Source organism: Camelina sativa, chromosome 11, assembly GCF_000633955.1.
Source record: "Camelina sativa cultivar DH55 chromosome 11, Cs, whole genome shotgun sequence".
Taxonomy (NCBI): Eukaryota; Viridiplantae; Streptophyta; class Magnoliopsida; order Brassicales; family Brassicaceae; genus Camelina; species Camelina sativa.
In genome coordinates this window covers 45,929,637-45,950,530 of record NC_025695.1, presented here as the reverse complement: position 1 = coordinate 45,950,530, position 20,894 = coordinate 45,929,637, and the positions used below count along the sequence as shown (strand labels likewise).

The 20,894-nt window shown below is 34.3% G+C and overlaps 3 protein-coding genes across 3 annotated transcripts in view; 2 read left to right on the top strand and 1 right to left on the bottom strand.

Moving 5' to 3' along the window:
* LOC104726660 lies at positions 3,610–8,119 on the top strand. Its single transcript, XM_010445572.2, has 2 exons — positions 3,610–4,098; positions 5,958–8,119. The coding sequence occupies exons 1-2, from the start codon at positions 3,880–3,882 to the stop codon at positions 7,863–7,865; spliced, it is 2,127 nt and encodes a 708-aa protein (XP_010443874.1). The 5' UTR covers positions 3,610–3,879; the 3' UTR covers positions 7,866–8,119.
* Positions 14,301–18,758, top strand: LOC104726658. The gene is made up of 4 exons (XM_010445570.2): positions 14,301–14,458; positions 15,183–16,315; positions 16,534–17,204; positions 17,290–18,758. Exons 1-4 carry the CDS (start codon positions 14,447–14,449, stop codon positions 18,309–18,311), a joined length of 2,838 nt encoding a protein of 945 aa, XP_010443872.1. The 5' UTR covers positions 14,301–14,446; the 3' UTR covers positions 18,312–18,758.
* Positions 18,608–20,894, bottom strand: part of LOC104726659 (homeobox-leucine zipper protein REVOLUTA-like) — a gene marked incomplete in the record, with an annotated part of 5,173 nt that continues 2,886 nt past the window's right edge. The window contains 8 exon segments of the mRNA XM_019233018.1: positions 18,608–18,914; positions 18,992–19,141; positions 19,290–19,398; positions 19,485–19,825; positions 19,910–20,044; positions 20,131–20,211; positions 20,295–20,483; positions 20,567–20,734. Of these exon segments, the coding sequence (XP_019088563.1) occupies positions 18,759–18,914; positions 18,992–19,141; positions 19,290–19,398; positions 19,485–19,825; positions 19,910–20,044; positions 20,131–20,211; positions 20,295–20,483; positions 20,567–20,734 (1,329 nt within the window).

The window sequence follows — 20,894 nt, the reverse complement described above, 5'->3', positions numbered from 1 at the left end:
AAACTGAAAATGATTTAATTTTAAACAAAAAATAAGCTATTTGTTATGGGACTGAATGAACCTTCGTAAATGATTCTTCAAACTGAATCTGAATCTGCTTTTCAGTTTTGACTTTGGTTTAAATTTCAAAACTAAAAATGTAACACAAATTTTGATTGGATATAAAACTAGTTAAGTACACACTATTATATGGTTATAAGTACACTAATACATATGTAAATAACTCTTATTCCAATATAAACTTATTAAGTACTATACAATAATATTCGGATATGTATTATTGTATACTATATCAGTATATCTATGTGGGCACATAAATTTTAGGAAAAATGATTGCCAGCTACTTGAAGTATAGTCCAGAAATTTAGTAAATCAAATGTTGGTTTGTAAAATCAAAGAAATAGTTGGCAATGTCTTGGATATATTTCAAATGACATAATCTTATATATAATTAAAAAGAAAAAAATATTTAAAACCCACACCTTTGAAAATACAAAATAAAAAATGTTTTTCTAAGGAAAAGATATATATTTGTTATAGTTTTATGAAAAAGCTACTACACATAAAATTTTTGGTGGTATAGTTTTATTATATTATTTTGGTATATTTTTTGTATTAGCAAAATTAGTTATTAGATATACCACAAATTTTGTTTGTCATATAGTTTTTAATTTTTTTTGGGTATATAATTTTTTCTATTTTTTTGGCATATAAATTTTTGTTGTTTTTTTTTTGTAAATTATACTAACCATTTATCTTTTTTTTTTTATCAAAAATACATAAAACCAAAAAAATTATTTTTAGGAAAAAAGAAAAAAAAATTGAATATTTTTCTAGTCAATACCGGCCAACACTAGTCGGTCAACGTCGTTCAACACTGATCAACGCCGGATTCTGGATAACTAAACACCAGAGTTGAATGTTTATGGTGTTGTATACATGACCTATGTTTGTATATGAATGTTCTTATGTAATAACAATAGTTCACGTAGTTAAGAAGACATTTATATTGTTTGTATGTGTGGTCATGTGTTAACTATTTCTAGTCTATACTTCAAGTAGCTGGCAATTATTTTTACTAAATTTTATAGAAAAGAAAAAAAAGGTTAATAAACTTGAGCAGGGTCACAAGATACCATGGATGCAAATAAATGAGACCGATTTTTAGGGGGCTTTTACTATGGGTCGGGGATATTGACTTTTGGTAGGTGCAAGTGTGTGTGTGTTTTTTTCTTCTTTTCTTAATATTTCGCTATCTTCGTTTGGTTGTATACACTATACAGCAAAGCATGATATTTTCTTCAAGGCAAAGCATCCTATTGCTATATAATACTCCAATGTATACTGTTTGTAGATAGTGTATGTTCAAATTTTTTTATTAGGTTACTCTTGTACTTTTTTTTATTTGAGTAAACCAAAAAAATCAGAAAACAAAAACACATCGTATTCCTAAAGTTTCCACATTATTTCACCAAATTATAAAATATAATAATGTTGATGGTCACAATCAAAAACATATCTGATATAAATTTGCACTCTAATGGTTGGAAGGGAATCCGAAACATGAACGGCTTTTAGCTTGTATATGGTTTTTGTGTGTTATTAATTTTTCAATATACCATCAATCTACCAGTACGTATGATATAAATGAAAAAAAATGATATTAAATAAAATAATATGTTATATCATGTACAATAATATGATATTTTTAAAAATACCAAAAAATTAAGTTATTTATGAAAAATAACTCAATAACTAAACCAACTTATTTATAGTTTGCAAACCATCATTTGACAACAACAAAACAAAGAAGAAGAAGATAGAATTTGGCTATTTAATTTAGAAAATGATAGTAGTTCTCAAAATCACAATATTGGATATTTCTTTTTTTGTTTTTCGTACATGGTTTTCTCCATGAGTTGTTTTGTTTTATTTTCCTATGATGGTTGACACCCTGTAATAGACTCCAATTTCAATATTCTCCACCTAATGAATGGGTTCTAATTAATGGCTACGAAGGTTTTTTGCTTTATCTTTGTCCCCTCCTTTATTTTTCCTATATCCTCAAGACCTCAGCCTCACTTTTCTTCTCTTTTTCAACCAAACTTAATGCATTTCCTTATCAATTTCCTCTATATATTGTCTAAAGAGTTACTACACTTCCATAAATTTATACCCATACCTTCACACATACACACGCACATAGCTTAACTAATTTATGAATCAACCGCCCATCGTTGAAATAATAGTTTAACCTTTAATTTTTTAAAATGACTTCTATGAATGTAAAAACTCTTTATTTGTTAACTTTCATAGAGTACCAAACTAATGTCCCTAAAGTCGAGAGAAGCCTTCTTGAGCTCAAATATATTTTGGTGCATTGGCAGAAAAAACTTGTTTAAAGAATAAAGAAAATAAAAAGCTATGCTAGCTTAGAATCTATTACAACTTCCAAACTTTCGTTGAATAATTTATCCAGGTCTAAACTTAGGATTTGGAGTTTTGTTTTCTCTAGAGTAGTTGTTATACAATATATTTAGGTAAAAGTTGGTGAACCATCAATCTATGACTATATTAAAATTCCATCGAAAAGAGTTCTGCACTTATGCTTGATGGACGAAGAGAATCCAATACAATATGTATATTTTAACCATATGATATCCAATTTCATGCATGCTGTCATATTGTTTATGATATGATCAAAAAAGTTTTAACTATTTTCCCATATCAGCTTAAATAAGCTTGGAAAAGTTTTGCAAGTCAAGTTCATATAGAAATATAGATTGTAGAATGCAATATACGAATTATATTTAATAAAATACCAATAAACCAAATTACTTGACACATTGGAAAATGAATAGGTAAATAGTAGTGAAGTTGCTAAAAAAAGTAAATAAAGCAAGGTAGCTAATTTTTTGTAAAGTCAACAACTTCATTGATTTAGTAGATTTTGTTGTATACATAAGACATGCATTGATTAATTTTCCAACTACTTCAACGGCCATGCCTTTAAAATCTTACAAGTTTCACGGTAAGCCTTGTTTTCGGGTATATGAGAACTAATCAAACGCTACTACGAATTTATATATATCAGGTCACTTTCTAATATAAGGGGAAAAAAAATTAATAGTATTATTTGCTTCCATGTAGAATTTGTAGTTTATTATTTTTTTCTCTAACCCCAAATTCATACCTTGGAATACAAGTTTTATTACTAGATTTTTGACAATAAAGTTACTGTAATAAATTGTCAATATATGATGTCATATTCATCATATACACACGGAAGATATTTAATGTCGCAATTCCATAAAATCAGATATTACCAAAAACGATGTCGTATATCTACTATTTGAATCTACCAATAATAAATAAAATTACTGTAAAGTAAAAGCGGCGTAATCAAATCAAAAACCAAATTGGTATCTGTAATTAAGAACATCTTTAAACATTAGGAAAACAACTAATACTCCATTAATGAAGAAAGTAAAAAGTCGTATCTGACCAATTAAATTAAAAAAAAAAAAAAAAATCAAAGGTCAAATTTAACTTTGGTATAATCCCAAGTTTTCATGATTAAAAACATTGACCAAAGTACCCCTTCACTCATCCATCCATCATCCTAAAGAAAATAATAAAAAAAAGGTCAAAAACTTCTCCACCGTCTCTCTCTCTTCTTCTCTCTTCCGCGCAAGAGAAAAGCTTTGCAATTTGCAAACTCATTCATTCATTTTACCCAATCCTCTTCTTCTTCTTTCTTTAGCTCAAAATCATCTACGCAATAGATAACAAGTGAAGAAGAAGATTCTCAGATTTCACAAAAACAAAACCTTTTCAATTTCATTATTTGTTGGAGTGATTTGGTGCAATAAAAAAGAAATGGGAAGCAGATGGAGGAAAGCAAAGTTGGCTTTAGGTCTCAATTTATGTCTATACGTTCCCAAAACGTTAGAAGATTCTTCTTCTTCTTCTTCTCCTTTAAGAAGATCAGACGACGCCGTTTCACTCTCTCCTGTGATGGTTCCAAGACCCACTACGCCGACTCCTTCTTCCTCTGGTCTCCGATTGCCTCGCTCCATTAGCAAATCCTCTTCAAAGGTTTGTCTTTTACTTTTGTGGGTTTCCTCACTTATTATTGAAATTGACATAAAGTTTACATTTTTATCTCTTTGGTTGAATTTTTCTGCCAAAATTTGTGTTTTTATATTTAAAAAAATGGTAAAGTTTGGTTTTTTTTTTGTGGATTATGGGTCACCGTTGGATCGCCGGATCTTTGTGTGGTTCAAATTTGTGTGATTTGGTTAAGCAGCAAATCCAAAGGGCTAATCTTTCTTGGAACTCTAAACAATTAGTTTTAATTCACTTTTTTAACTAGCTGTTAATTATACAACTTTATTACTTGTTTAATCTTTCAACTAATTTCTCTTTTTTTCTAAAAAGTGTTTGGATCTTCACGCACATCAAATGATCTTACTACTAGTTGTTTATTTTTTTAAAATTTGTAATTAGATAGATGTGTGTATTTTTTTCAACTCCTATGACCCTCATATGTTTTGTGTCTTCTAAAACCTACAATTTGTCAATAGGTTTTTGTTGTTTTTGAGACTTGCTAAGTTTTGACCTTTTTGAAATTATTGGGGTGAAAGAAAAACAAAACTTTATTTTCTGGTCAAGTAATAATGTCTAATAGGGCTAAATAGGGATGGATATGTAGAGTGATTAGTAAGATTAGGGATTTGTGTAAACGTCTCTCCTCCAAAACCAACTTTATCGTATCATATTATTCGAATCATTCATTATATTATTCATCAAGATTTTGACATTACAGCTCTGGCTTAAGATTGGGTTTTGGGGTTCTATTTGTTCTGTCTCTTTCCCTGGTTTATAGTGCCTTTTGTTTCTTTCTATCTTTCTTTCTTTTTTTGTTTTGTTTTTGAGTGTAAATTTTTCTTGGTATTGTTGAGAAGAAATATGAACAAATTTGTTGTCATGTAATTATCAACTCCCGCAAATGGAGCCACTGTGGGGATAAAGGTTTTTTTTGACAATAGTCAAGTGCACTTCAAGGACCAATCTCCTTTTTTTTTTTTTAATCTTTTTCTTGTTGCTTTTTTTTTTGCATTCAACTTTTTAATTATTGTTGAAAGATACCCTTGTTAGTGTTCTGAATCTACTGTTGATTAGATATTCTCCTTAATCTAGTAAACTATTCTATTCTTGGTATAACATTTTACTTTATTTTGGTTTACATCTAGTTCACCTAAAATTGCTGTTTTTAAATCCTAACCAAGATAATTGTTAGTTGTAACCCTGATATTTGTTAGGTTAAGTTAAATTCTTTTAAAGTTTCACACTTTCTTTAACTTTGCTTTGCATTGTTATATTTTTTCTTTATCAACTTTAATCTTTCTGGCGTTGAATTTGCCCAAACAATCTTTTGATTACTGATCTGGTTAAATCAGTCCTTTAACTTTATAAAGCTGTGTCCGTTGTCTTTCCCAGTCTTTTGTTTTTCATTGTTCTTTTAATTGTTTGACCTGATAGATTCCAAACTACTTTGATCAAGATTCCAGGATCTATCTTCTAGGGAATAAACCATGTTTTTGACTGATCAAAACTACTAAACCTAATATTTAAGCTCATCAAGTCTCTGAGACTTTTTTTGTTTTGTTTGCAGGTTATGGAAATATAAAGATTCCATCTTCTTTTTTTTTTTTAATGTTTTGCTCTTCTTTTTATGCCATCATTCAATAATAGAGGGTAATAGTAACAGAAACAAATATCTCAGAGACTATGACACAAACTCACCTATGTCAGATTTCTTTGGATTCTTGTAATTACAACAATGACCTGTCTGACTCTGTATTACGTGGATACCATACTCTTTAAAGTTTCAATTCTCCTTTCCAACTAATCTTTGTCCAGAATCTGAAACCATCTGGTTTGTGAAATTGCAGAAAACGTGTGCGATATGTTTGACGGCGATGAAAGCAGGGCAAGGCCATGCAATCTTTACAGCGGAATGCTCTCATTCGTTTCATTTCCACTGCATCACTACGAATGTTAAACACGGGAACCAGATTTGTCCTGTTTGTCGCGCTAAATGGAATGAGATCCCTGTCCAGAGCCCTAATGCTAAGTCTAAATCTGGTGTCAAACCGATAAATCAAACAAGGGACAATGCCTGGATGTCAATACCTCCAAGGAGGTCGTCCCCGATTCAAGCTTCTTCACGGCCTGACAGTCTAAGGGTCTCCTCGATCTTTAACACCGAGCCTGCGGTTTTTAATGATGATGAGGCTCTGGAACATCAAGACCCTTCTGCTGAATCTGGTTTGGAGAAGTCTAAACCCGGTGTTAGTGGGACACTGGAAGTTAAAACATATCCAGAGATTTCAGAAGTAGCTAGATCGGCTTCGTTTAAAGATTTTGCTGTATTGATCAATCTAAAGGCTCCTTCAAAGTCGTCTTCAAATTCGTCTTCTTCTCGTGCTCCTGTCGATCTAGTCACGGTTCTTGATGTGAGCGGAAGCATGGCGGGAACAAAACTGGCGTTGCTGAAACGAGCAATGGGTTTTGTGATTCAGAATCTTGGCCCGTTCGACCGTCTCTCTGTCATATCCTTCTCCTCCACAGCACGCCGTAACTTCCCTCTTCGTCTCATGACCGAGACTGGTAAACAAGAAGCATTGCAAGCGGTTAACTCGTTGGTCTCAAACGGAGGGACTAACATTGCAGAGGGATTGAAGAAAGGTGCAAAAGTTTTGATCGACCATAGATTCAAGAACCCGGTATCGAGCATCGTGCTGTTATCTGATGGTCAAGATACATATACTATGACTAGCCCCACCGGTTCCAGAGGAACGGATTACAAAGCCCTTCTTCCTAAAGAGATCAACGGAAACCGTATCCCAGTTCACGCGTTCGGGTTTGGTACAGACCACGATGCTTCCTCGATGCATTCCATTGCAGAAAACTCCGGAGGTACATTTTCTTTCATAGAGTCTGAAACGGTGATACAAGATGCATTCGCTCAATGCATAGGAGGTCTTCTTAGCGTTGTTGTTCAAGAGCTATGCGTTAAGATCGAGTGCGTTCATCATCTGTTGAGGATTGGATCGGTTAAAGCTGGAAGCTACCAGTTTGATAACGGTCCGAATTCAAGAACCGGATCTATCGCAGTTGGTGATCTCTATGCAGAGGAAGAGAGGAACTTCTTGGTGAATCTTGATATCCCCATTGTTGATGGAGTTTCAGATCTGATGTCTTTACTCAAGGTTCGATGCGTTTACAGAGACCCGGTTACAAAAGAGACTGTTGATTTGAATAGTTCCGGCGAAGTAAAGATTCTCAGGCCGATTTCGATGGCAGACAGAAGACCTGTGGTGTCAGTTGAAGTTGACAGACAGAGAATCCGATTACGTGCAGCGGAAGCAATCTCTGAAGCTAGGGTTTTAGCCGAACGCGGTGATTTGACTGAAGCTGTGTCGGTTCTTGAGACTTGCCGTGGGATACTGACGGAGTCTGTGTCAGGTCGAGCTGGAGATCCATTGTGTGTAACACTGTGTGCAGAGCTGAAGGAGACGCAAGATAGAATGGCGAGCCGTCAAGTATACGAGTCTTCGGGTAGGGCTTACGTGCTGGCCGGTCTAAGCTCGCACTCGTGGCAGCGAGCTACAGCGAGAGGCGACATGACTGATACGACGACGACTTCTTACCAGACGCAATCAATGGTGGATATGGTGAACCTCTCTCAGACAATGACTTTCGGAATGCCTATTGCTAGTTCAAATCCGAGTCCGTCCACGACTCAGAGGAAACTACGGCAAGCTCTCAGTTTCCCGGCGAGACCAAGACCTAGGTGATTGGTGGAGGAAGGATAAAAGGAGGGTTTGACATTATGGACTTTTCAAATTTTCCCTCGTTTTTAACTTTTTGGTGTTTTCTCTTAATAGTACGATTTGTTTTTCAATTGGGAAAGGGTAGTTTATGTTTAGTTTCTAAATTTTGGGGGTATAAGTAGTATTATTAGTTTTTAGTGGGGTTGAAGAAAAAAAAAAGGAGGAAAAGGGACAATTGTGCTTATTATATAGGTAATATATATTGGCATTTTTAGCAAGAGTGGCTTTGTTTTTTCTTTACTTTATTAGGCCTGGGCATTCGGTTAACCATTCGGTTTCGGTTCGGTTGTATTCGGTTTCGGTTATTTTGGATATAGTAATATAGTAACCATTTGGATATTTTTGAAATTTCGGTTCGGTTCGGTTCGGTTTCGGTTTGGTTATTTAAATAAATAACCATAACTAACATAAATTATATTAACATTAACCAAATAAACCAAATATAACCAAAACTAACCGAATATAACCAAAATTAACCAAATATACAATAACAAAAATACAAAAAAGGGAAAAATATGGATTCAATTTTACAAAATAGTATTTAACTTTGTAAATTCAAAATAATAACATTTACATATATTGATTATTTAAAATATTTAATTGTTTTGAATCTAGAAATAATTTATATTTTAAGTTTATTTTATAGTTTTGCATAATATTAAGTATATAATATTTGATATCTTCTAGGTTTTCGGATATTTCGGTTAACCATTTAATTGTCGGTTCGGTTCGGTTCGGTTTCAGTTAGTTTGGATATAGATTTTTACTAACCATTCGGGTATTTGAAGAATTTCGGTTCGGTTCGGTTTGGTTTTTTTCGGTTCGGTTTCGGTCGGTTATTTGGTTATCGGTTATTTTGCCCAGCCCTATACTTTATCATCATTATATTTTTTTCTTTTGTGGTCTAAATGTGTTTGGTGGTGGGTATAGGTGTGTGAGTTGTGATTGTGGAAAAAATGTTCTCCCATAAATATTATATATATATATATATATATATATATATACTTTTGCTCCCTAAAAATTCATATTCTTACATGAGTAAGTAATATATAAGAGAAATTATGGGCCTTAATTCTCCCAATTAGTGGACCTCTGTAACGCAACTACATTTGTATAGTTTGAATCGTAATAGCAAAAAAGAACTTGGTTTAGTATTTGTTAACAACATCCTATGGACCAAAGATCACAATTCATAAACGTCCTGAATTTTTCTTGTTGACTTCCACAAACGCGTCCTAAGTGATTCTTTTTTTTTTTTATCCCCACAACACAAACGTATATATGAGTAATCATATTATTCTCTATAATCTTTTCAGTGCGTATTATAAATTTGGTTTGGTATTTTAAAACTGAAGACTATATTAAAATCGATATGCGACTTGCTCACGTGCTGAAGCTAGCCTGTGTTCTTGGATCTCAAGATCTACCTCCAAATTCTCTCAATTAAGTCAAAAGTATTTATATTGGTTTGTAAAGTCAAATAGTTATTTATTAGCATTTTTATACAGTATTTTAAGAAAAAAAAAACAATTGAAGAATTTTATGTCATGAATAATAAACAAGAATTTTTCTGCCAGTCGAGTTTTAAAAACTATTTCCTTCACTAAATCCCGCTCGACTAGTGAATGGCCGCATTGGAATAATCAATTATTCGCTTAGTTTATTTATCAATAAAAAAATATAAAAAAAATCTTATTAAGTTTAACTGCGTCTTGTTTTCTTGTCTTCCGATATAACTGAAATCAAAACTAAAATGGAAAGAAATAACTAAAACGGAAACGTTTGTTTTTGTTCAGATCTTCCTATACAATGATAGATTATGGTAATATTTCATAGATCATTTTGAAGCTCACTATCTAATAATACACAAACTAGATTAAGACCAGTGATAGAGCACTGGTTGAAATTTATTTTATTTATATTGTATTTTTTTATAAAATATAATTTATGTGATTGAGTCTAAAAGCTATTTTGGATAAAATATTATGCAATAAAATCATATGTTAAATATGATGACTTGAAAAAAGACACTTATTTTGTAAGTTTTATATTGTTAATGATTCTAGATAAGTATCCGTGCTATAATAATTGTTAAATTTTATTTTATACAAAATTTGTATATTTTTTATTTTAAAATCAAAGGATTTTATTTGATGAATAATTTAATAAAAGAAATTAATATGGTAAGTTAGATGATATTAAATGATTTTTTAAAATATTCTCTTTAAGATTTTTGGAAACAATAAATCCAGACTATACAAATAATATAAAACTTAATCTATAACCTATTTGTAACCAATTTATTAAAATTATATAGTCTACAAAATAATATTGTGTACTTCCCTTTTATCATATATGGATAAGGGAGATGGTCTTATTAACTATCTCTTGGAATACCATTGTTTGATATTTCCCGAACATCACCAACTACAACACAACCAAGCAAAAAGATGTGTCGGAAGGACTAGATATATACATAGTCCGATTTCTTTTTTTTCTTTTAGTAAGGCCCTGTTCGTTTGGTGAACTAGACATAATATATGGATATAGTATCTAGACGCAACATCTAGATGATGTTCGTTTGTGTTATTGGTTCATGTGTCCATAAATTGTATCTGGATGCAATTATGTTTGTTTTGTAAGTTGATATTTGTATTTGGATACAATTGTATATGTAAAAGACCAACGCGACTTTGTGGCTTTGACGGGAAAACGTGATTTTGCAGTTTTGACGGAAAAACGTAATATTGCGGTTTTGGGGTTTTGGCGAAAAAACGAGATTTTGCGGTTTTGACGGGAAACAAGATTTTGCGGTTTTAGTGAGAAAATAAAATTTTGTATTTTTTGCAGGAAAATGTAATTTTGCGGTTTTGGCGGAAAAACGAGATTTTGCGGTTTTGGCGGAAAAACGAGATTTTGCGGTTTTGGCGGGAAAATGAGATTTTGCGGTTTTGGCGGGAAAATGAAATTTTACGATTTTGGTGAAAAATGAGATTTTGCGGTTTTGGCGAGAAAACGAGATTTTGCGGTTTTTACGGAAAATAAGATTTTGTGGTTTTAGCAAAAAAAATGAGATTTTGCATTTTTACCAAACTCTCCAAAAAAACTCATCCAGAAATTCAGTTTTTTTTTAGAAGTTTTCAAAACTCATCCAAATAACTAATAAGTTCATTTCTTAATTGTCACTAAACAAATAATAACATGCATCTGCATCCAAATATTGCGTCTCGTTTACGAAAGGAACATCACCTAAGTATTGTATCCATCTAAATTTTTTAACTATTAATATTGTAGTCCAAAATTTTGATGGTCATGCGTACCATGTTGGAGATAATCCTCAATATAAGGCTGTTTCGTCGAAAGGTAAGTTTAATGTTATTGGAGGACCATAGTGTGACCAAGGAAAAACTTATATTAGGCTAAATAATTCAACGACTATATTGAAACTAGCCTAATTTGATGGAATCTTACATAAGAAAATTCTTGAGAAATAAGTCAATAGATATGAAAAGTTTTTGGTATGAGCTTTGATTGATCAAGTGAGTTTGATATATTTATAGTCGTACTTTAGAACAATTGGATATCAAGTCGTTAGACTAGCTTTGACCCTTCAGATGGCAACAAGAGATTATTCTATGTACGTTTTAAATTGACAATTTATAAGTCTGTACCTATCGTGTCTAGTACTTATCTTCTAAAATATACGTCGCAACGCCGAACATCTGTATATTGATATGATATCTATCACCTTTTTTATTTGTATATTCCATTGTCTTGTATGAATGGTGTTTGGCTTGTTGTTTTTTTTTTCAGGCTCGACTTGATACCTAAAAGAGGGCATTCTTCCTCGTTGCATATATATGATGAGCTCATAAGCCGCCAATGCGAACGGTTCATGTGACGACGCTTAGCGTTTATCCTAATCCTATTATTCTCGTTCTGCTGCTTATAGCTCTATATATCATTCATGCTTACATTTAATTAATCAGCGAATTCCGCTCACGCTTACTATTTAGATTCTAGATTTCAGAAATGACTTTTAAGAACTCTCTTTTTTCTTTACATGCATGATGCATCAACTTGGTTCGGTGGCTTTTTTTGGTCTGCCAACAGTACGTATTCCATATTTTCTCTTTGTAAGTCTTTCCTTTTTTAGATATTATTTGTAGTTATAGATAATGACAAAACAGTTCACTCTTGAGAAGACAAGATATTATTTGTAGTTATAGATAATGATTATCTTGAGAAGTTACAAGCTTGTTGTTTATTGACATCAGTTTATATTACTCATCCATATATAAGTATTTACACTCTTGTCAACCAAACGCAGTAAGTTATATATGAATTCACAGTTTCACATGCATATGTATGAAGACTTCAGCAAAAATTATAAGTTGATATCAAAATATTTGAGATGAATCAAACCTTTCAGCAAAAACGCAAATTATAATTTAATAATAGCAAATTGGATAACCACTTGTACATTGACTTTGAAATACATATATACATGGGTGTATACACACATTAGAAAGTGGTGTAGTTGACACTATGAAGTTGACAAACAGTAAGAGCTAAGTTTGGTGAAGTTCTAATAAGTAATTTACACTATACATTCGTGTTCATAACTATATGTCGGTCCACATATATTAGGTACAATGGAACAACGAAGCTGCTTGGTCGTAATAACTAATAAGAGTTGGTTCATGAGAAGTCAAATTACAATTCCTTCGGAAAATACAAAAATTTCCTATTTTTGGAGAGACCGAGCATCATATATCAATTTCGTTAGATTTCTTTTTTTTTTTGGTCTGGTTTGTCTCCAAACTTAGTTAACTGCTGCTCAAAATCATCCTTTCTACACCAAACCAAAAAAATAAGTAAATGGTATTAGTAGCTGTAGTATGGTGGGTTCTCTTTTTTTTTTTTTAAAGATTAAAAAAAGTTTAATTTTTCTTTATTAGTAAAATATACTATATGAAATAATTTTCTAGTAATTAATTACATTAATTTCATTTGGAAAGTGCAAAAATCACATGGGTAATTAAATCTCCGAGAATAGAAATATAATCGTATACGTATTTAGTTTAGTTATTGTAGCTGTAACAGAAATTAAAAATCCTATGCATTCATATTGGAATACGTATTTAGTTGTGTTTATAAATGTATCGTACACGTATTATTGATTTTGTGTATATAAATGTACCTGAAATGAGTCTAAATAAGCAATCGACGTCAAAGAAAAAGGTAGCAATCATGTTCACGGTATGTGGATCGGGTGATGAAGGATAATTATATTCTTAATTAAAGTCACACATGTGTGACCGACCTCAAAACTCGTAATCTAAGTAACAAAAAAAACTACGAGTATGAAGTATGAACAGATTTAATAATAATAATTAATCAAGGATTAGAGAGACTAATAAAATTTATTTATACATGATGAAGAACAAAATGTACTAATCTTTTTGTACAATCCAAAGAAAACATAATGTAAATATTGTCATTTTACATGGATTGAAATGCTTACGGTGAAAATGTTATAGTTTACATAAACAATGTTCTGATATGTTTTGAAATTTTGGTTTGATATATCGTAAGGATATAAATATCATTTGCTACTTTATTTTCAGAATCTGACCATCTTGCGCTATGAGACAAAACGAATAATCTTAAGTGAAACAAGCACTCATGTGAAATGCAGCATCATAGAAAAACTGAGCGATCACTTGATAGATGGTGTAATGGGTCATAAGAGCACCAACACCCAAATATAATGTGCCTGAAAAGTCTTTATACAGAGAAAGTGTATGTCTAAAATATCTCTATGATAATTATCCAAAAAACGTATTTTCGTTTTAATCAGTTTAGCTAGGTTAGAGAAGTGAGAATAATTTCCCTTTATTTTGACATTTTTAAGTACAGTTAGTTCAACAAACAATATGTTGGAGAAAACTATTTCGGTTTTAGTTACCAGATCTAAATGAAATACAATTGCACATGGAAGAAAAGAATATTCATCTAATAAAAAAATGACTAGGCTCTCAAATCAAAATATACGTACGAACATAAAAATAAAACTCCACGGGTTTAAGAAAATTATTACTTACCTTTTCTACTTTTTTTGTTTGTTTGTTATTATTACTATTTAATTTACGTATATCGGTCCAAAATGGAAAAATTCTGGTAAAATGTTCGGCTAAGTTCCAATTAAAGTTTAGAATATTTTGATAACAAAGAAGCTAGTATAATATATGCAAAAGGTAGCAAATTGCTGCAAAGTTCAACTACGTATCTACATGCAATTTGCAAAGTCAAACAGTCGCTTGGCCGAGACATTTGTTATAAAATGTTTTTTTATACTCTAAAACTTTGAATAACTCATTCTCTACTCAAATCTTTCTTTCTTTCTTTGGTGGATTCTTAAGACTCTTTATACTTCAAAATTATTCAAGGAGAATCTATACCAATATAATAGCATAATAATATATCTTGTGGATCGATTGTTTAAGAAGAAAAGGCTTGATTCTCTCACAATACGCTCGATCATGTACACAAAGGTAATATACTTTATGTTCTCCTTCTCGATTAGGCTGCATCTATCTTTTAATGCTTTACATAATATATATGATGAATAAACTTTTTTTTTTTTTTTTTTTTTTGCTTTCCACACTGCGTGAGCACATTAATTTTAGTTAAGCTTTTGAACTATTTTGAGTTTTGGTTGAGCTAAACTCTTGTACTCTCCAACTCATATAGAGAAAGTTACATTGACTTCACAACAAATATTGTTCTTAAGCCATTTGAATATTGTATTTGCCAACGAAAAAACAAAAAACATAGCATATGGAAGTGTTAAATGCAAGGGTAACCCTTTTATACGCCAATGAACCCGGCTTTTTCCGTTGAGTGTTGTCCTAAATATCCTTTTTCTAAAAACAATATATATATATATATAATCATATTTTCTTGAATAATAAAAAAAAAACAATTTACTAAGTTATAAAATCTAACGGTATCCTTTTTTAATAACATATTCAACCAATGAAATTTGTTTTTAACACTTTACTTTATTCTTAATGAACGTTTACTCCATGTGATATCCTCCTTATGTAATGCTTCTTCACCCACAAATCTCACTTTATATACACACATATATATATATATATATGTCTTGTTCATCTACATATATATACACATTGCTCTAAACAGTTTACACAGAGACAGAACACAACTTAACACATTTTTATTTCTCTTTCTCCTCTCACTCTACTCTATAATAAGGTTTCGGATCCCGACAAAATGGGTTTTATACGACCACCGGCTGTGAGAAGCAGCGGAGGCGATTATATAGAGAGCATCTTCGGAGAATACTCTTCCGGCAAACCAAAACCTAGCCGGAAACTCAACTCAGCCAAGTTCGTGACGGCGCTGACGTGTCTTCAGTTCGCATTTGCCGTCTACGCCACCGGACTTCTCTACTACATGAGTCCTTCCATTGACTTAAGGGCCAAGCCAGACTTCACTTGGGCCACTAAATGGGCCCATAATGTGCGTAGTTACATCGTCACACCTCACGTCGTCAGCCACTACCAAGACTCCGCCTCTTTTCTTAGATCGGAGGACAGTTTCCCGACGGTGGTTTCTCCGGCGGAGGTTTGCGAGTACGAGAAAATCGATTTCTCGCAGAAGAAATCGAACGATCAGCAAATGATCAAGATGAAGAGAGAGCTATACGACGACGTTTTAGGGTTCCAGAGGAAGAACCTTGGGTCCGAGACTTTACAAGAGTTGATGAAGATGAAATCAAAATGGGCTTTAAATGGGCCTAATAAGCCCAAAATAACAGTGATACTAAACCACTTCAAGAGAAAAACACTTTGCGCTCAGCTCGATTCGCTCCTCCACCAAACGCTGCCGTTTCACCATGTCTGGGTTTTGGCCTTCGGAAGCCCTAACGAAGCATCTCTCCGGCGAATCGCCGAGAGCTACAACGATTCTCGTATCAGCTTCATCAGCTCAAACTACGACTTCAAATACTATGGAAGATTCCAGATCGCGCTTCAAACGGAAGCGGATCTGGTTTACATACTCGACGACGATATGATCCCTGGGAAAAAAATGCTTCAGATGCTCTCACACGTCGCCGGAACTGAGAAATACGAGAACTCCGTTTTGGGAAGCATCGGAAGGATTTTGCCATTCCGGCAAAAGGACTTCACGTTTCCGAGCTATAGGAAGTTTAGATCTAAGGAAGCGGGGCTTTACTTGCCTGATCCGGCTTACGACATCACCTTAGATCGGATCCTTCAGGTTGATTTCTTATCAAGCTCGTGGTTCTTATCGGCGGAGCTCGTTAAAGCTTTGTTCATCGAGAAGCCATTCACATTCTCTACTGGTGAAGATCTTCACCTGAGGTTAGTCTCTCTCGTCTCGTGTTCCTCGATTTCTCGGGAATTTGAATTTTCTTGAGTGTAGGATAAGGCAATGTTTGAATAATTGTAGTAACGTCTTTAGAATCACGTGTTTTGTTATATGATTAACTAAAATAATAATTAGGATTAATAATTCTAATGATGAGAGTAAGAAAAAGTTTTGATTTTTTTTGTTTGTTTTGTGTGTGTGTGTTTTGCAGTTATCAGCTACAGAAATATAGAAATGCAGGTTCGTTTGTGTTACCAGTGGATCCAAATGATAAGGAGACATGGGGAGATAGTGAACACAGGCTAGCTTATGTATCAGAGACAACTGTGATTTTCAAAAACATTGTTGAAGTGAGAGACAACCAATGGTGGAAAGCGCTTTCAACTGGTTACATCACTCAATGGGCTGCGATGCATCCTCAGAAGATTGACGCTTTGTTTTACGCTCATTCGATCGATGAAGTGAAAGCGCTTGGTCCTTTGCTTGAAAAATTCAGAGGTACTGTTGGTAAAAAGGCGTATATTGCGGTATCCGGTGGGAAGTTCTGTCCTTGTGAGGATGCTGCTTCGGCTTTGAAGTGGCCTAAGGTTGTTTGCAAAGAGAGGAGATTCAAGATATTTGATTTGGAAGTTGGAGCTATCTTGGGTGTGTCTAACTCAGAGGTGCCTGTGTTTCAAGCTGTGTATTCGAGCATGAAAGGGCTTATTAAGATTCATAACCCAAGCGTGGTGATTACTGTTGCTGATGCTGATCCTAATGTTAAGAAAGCTTTGAAAATGGCTACCGAGACAAATCTTAATGGCACCGCGCTTGTTTTGCTTCCGAGAGCTTCTTTCTCCAAGGTTCTATGGATGGCTGATCTAAGATCAACAGCATTGCCAAGTAAGTGTCATTATCATTTGCCTTTGCATTTGGCTTTCTCCATTTTGCGTACTTGAACTGACAAAATATTGTTATATGACTGCAGACTGGAATAAGATGAGAGTCTCAGTGAATATCATCACGCAAAACCGAGCTCAATCTTTATTAAGATTGCTTAGGTCTTTGAGCAATGCATACTACCTTGGCGACGAAATATCTCTCAGCTTCAACATGGATAGCAAAGTGGATGAAGAGACGATCAAAGTAGTGAGCACATTTGATTGGCCTCACGGACCAAAAACACTAAGAAGAAGAATCATCCAAGGAGGCTTAATCCGAGCTGTGAGCGAGAGTTGGTATCCGGCTTCTGATGATGACTTTGGTCTCTTGCTTGAAGATGACATTGAAGTCTCTCCTTATTACTTCCTCTGGATCAAATACGCTCTGTTGGCTTACCACTACGACCCTCAAGTCTCTTTCCCGGAACTATCTTCCATCTCTCTTTACACACCTAAAATCGTTGAAGTCGTCAAAGAGAGACCCAAATGGAACCCAACAGATTTCTTCAAACAAATCCATCCTCACACACCTTACCTTCACCAGTTACCTTGCAGTTGGGGAGCCGTTTTCTTCCCAAAGCAATGGAGAGAGTTCTACGTCTACATGAACATGAGATTCACTGAGAACGCCAAAGCTAATCCTGTCCAGATTCCGAAATCAAGAACCAACGGTTGGCAAGCTTCTTGGAAGAAGTTCTTAATCGACATGATGTACCTTAGAGGATACGTTAGTCTCTACCCAAACTTCCCTAACCAGTCAAGCTTCTCAACCAACCACATGGAACCAGGAGCTCACATCGCTGCTAAAGACAATGTGGTGAAACACAACAAAACCGATTTCGAAGTTCCTTTGCTTATGGATGATTTCAGAAACTTCTTACCGAACCAGAAACTCCCTCCGCTTTCTAAGCTCCCGTCACTCAACCTCTTTAACATGCCGGTTTCTCTTAAAGGTCTTAAAGCTGCAGGAGCTAAGCTTGGTCAAGATGTTCTTCGTTGCAACAATGTCTCCGAGATTGTTGCCGTCAATCATCAGACAGGTTTACCAGCTAGATGCATGAGATTCTGAACATCTTTCTATTAAACGGCCGACTCAAAAAACAAAAAGTTATTAGGCTGTGATTTTTCTTTCTTACATCTGTGAATTCTTGTTGATTCTTTGTTTTTTTCTAAATAGTTTATATTATTACTGAAGGGATTAAATATATAGCAAGGGATGTGAAAGTGAAACTGTCAAATGCAAAAGAGCAATGTTGTTGTAACCTTAGTTTTAATTCCCCTTTATAACTAAAACAAAAATGTCACAGCATCATCATCCCCTACACATATATAGAGAGATTGATCTGCTCTCTTTTTTTTACTCACTCATTAAAACCAAATACATTATGAAAAAACAGTGAGTAACATTTGAATTGATCATAATAATTAAAAACCAAAACAGATACCTAAACAACAACCAAAAATTTGAGGTCTCTAATGTAGATTTTAATTAGTCTTTCCTTCTAGCAAATGAGAATCACACAAAAGACCAGTTTACAAAGGAGAAGGCAAGACAATGCAAAGTGTTGTTGTCTTCAGATGGAGCAAGCACTTTCCAAGCAACAGCTTGTTCATAACTCACATGTCTTCCCATTGTTGACACACAGATTCCTGAGGGCAAGCATGCAAATCCCTGTAGAGACAAGAGCATTTTCAGGTAATGAATCGTAAACATTATCAGCAGATGGGTGAATTTTTCCTTTCTTTTACCTGTTGCATTAGCTTGGCGAAGTCGGAGCAGAGAGCCTTCCGACCAGACTCATCGAAAATCTTTTCGAGTGTAATGTCTTGTAAGGCTACAAGTGTTGTCTCTAGCATGTCTAGACCAGCTTGGTTCGCAAACATGAACACTGGCTGTGGCTGCAACATGACCAGACCACATTATACATCTAAAACTACAGGTGTTCTATTCATAACAGTTCTGACACCAACTGAAATAACTGATCCAAAAACAGAACCAAATTTTGAAAAGGAATAAACCAATTTTAGTTTGTTTTAGGACACATACCTTTAAAGAACAACACAAGATGGCATCTTGGTGATCCCATAGAAGTTTTAGTACCGAGTCGTTGCTTCCGAGCGAGTCAATCGTTAGCAACTCCGAGCCTAAGTGGTGACTGAAAAAACAAAAATATTAACCTAAGAGATCATGGATAAGCTTGAGGTTTATAAGAACGGGTCATAAGTAAACATTAAAACCTACGTGTAACTTTGAGAGATCCACTGGGCAAGAGTAACAGCTTCAGGAGATCCCGGGGACAGTTTGGACCCCAAACTCGGGCTTATCCCAGATGGTGATATCGCCATTGCAACACGTTGAACTGATGAAATAACGCTCCGCACGTACTGACAAGCCATACCGGCAACATTATCTTGCAAGTTGTTTTCGAAAGGGAACTGGAAGGCGATAGTGAGGATGCATCTCGAGCTTGAGCTAGAAGAAGACGGGTTTCCAGAAGCATTCTCTGGTGATGGACCAACTTCGAGGCTAGAAGTTAAGTCTAATGTACGGTGGTTAGCGGTTAACAGATCTTGCGCATCTCCCTGTGACAGTATGAGTAAAAATATATGAGGCTTGGGAATCTCTAATTAAAAGAAAAAAAACAGTGATGAAGGAAAGACAAGTACAGTTTTAGCATCAACTGGTATGACTCGGAAGCCAGAAGGAACAAGTGGAGCATCATCCGGAAACATCTCATTAATCGGAGCAAATATCAGTTCAGAACAAGCTCCAACAGCATTCTCGTCAATCCCAGTACAAATCTATACCATACATCATTAAGGTCAGTTTAACTTTGGAATGAGAGAAACTTCAAGATACATTGGGTTAGAACTTAGAAGTGATATACCTGAAGGAGATGGACATCCCGGGACATATATGCATCTTCTTGTGCAAGAGAATGACCTTCTAGTCTAACAACTTCAAGCATCTGAAGCATAACAATACCAAATACATTAGCGAGAGAACACTAAATTATATTTTCGCAGCAGGTAAAGACTTTGAAAGCCTTACTTCTTCATGTTCAATTGTATGCCCTAGTGGCATTATGATTTGACTCCCAGTGAACCTCGTCGGTCTCATTCCCGGATAAGCAAAGGTACCCGCTTTAAGGGTAGCAGCGGAATATGCATCAACATTGAAATCAGCCCACTCGGATCGATGCTCTCTAAGAAACCGAATCAAAACTGCAGGAGGAACATTCTACAGGAGACAACAAACAACACAAATTTCAGCCATTAAAAATGAACAAAAGGAAAAGTAACAAACTAGGAACATTAACATACTTGTAGAAGCATCGAAGCCTTGGCACAGAGCACGCCTCCAAGGAACGAGAGGGAATTAGAAATATTATTCAAATGCTTCGTGGAGTTAATAGCAACGATGATATCTTCCGCCCCATCACAAGGCATTGTAGACCACCCATCGTCACCAAACCCATTCACTGCATCATTGAAACCCCTGCAAGAAAACCAAGAACAGATAAATATGTCAAAAAGCAAAGAGAGGAAAGAGTAACTAGATTTTATAGCTCATGATCGAAGTACCTGCTTAATCTTTGGCTAAAGGTTCTAAGAACCGCAGGCTGCCTTCCTAATCCATACACTACTTCAC

Coding starts and splice junctions, on each gene's coding strand:
- LOC104726660 (XM_010445572.2), top strand. CDS start 3,880: ATGGGAAGCAGATGGAGGAAAGCAAAGTTGGCTTTAGGTCTCAATTTA. Junction 4,099..5,957: donor TTAGCAAATCCTCTTCAAAG/GTTTGTCTTTTA, acceptor GTGAAATTGCAG/AAAACGTGTGCGATATGTTT.
- LOC104726658 (XM_010445570.2), top strand. Junction 16,316..16,533: donor GGTGAAGATCTTCACCTGAG/GTTAGTCTCTCT, acceptor TGTGTTTTGCAG/TTATCAGCTACAGAAATATA. Junction 17,205..17,289: donor AAGATCAACAGCATTGCCAA/GTAAGTGTCATT, acceptor ATATGACTGCAG/ACTGGAATAAGATGAGAGTC.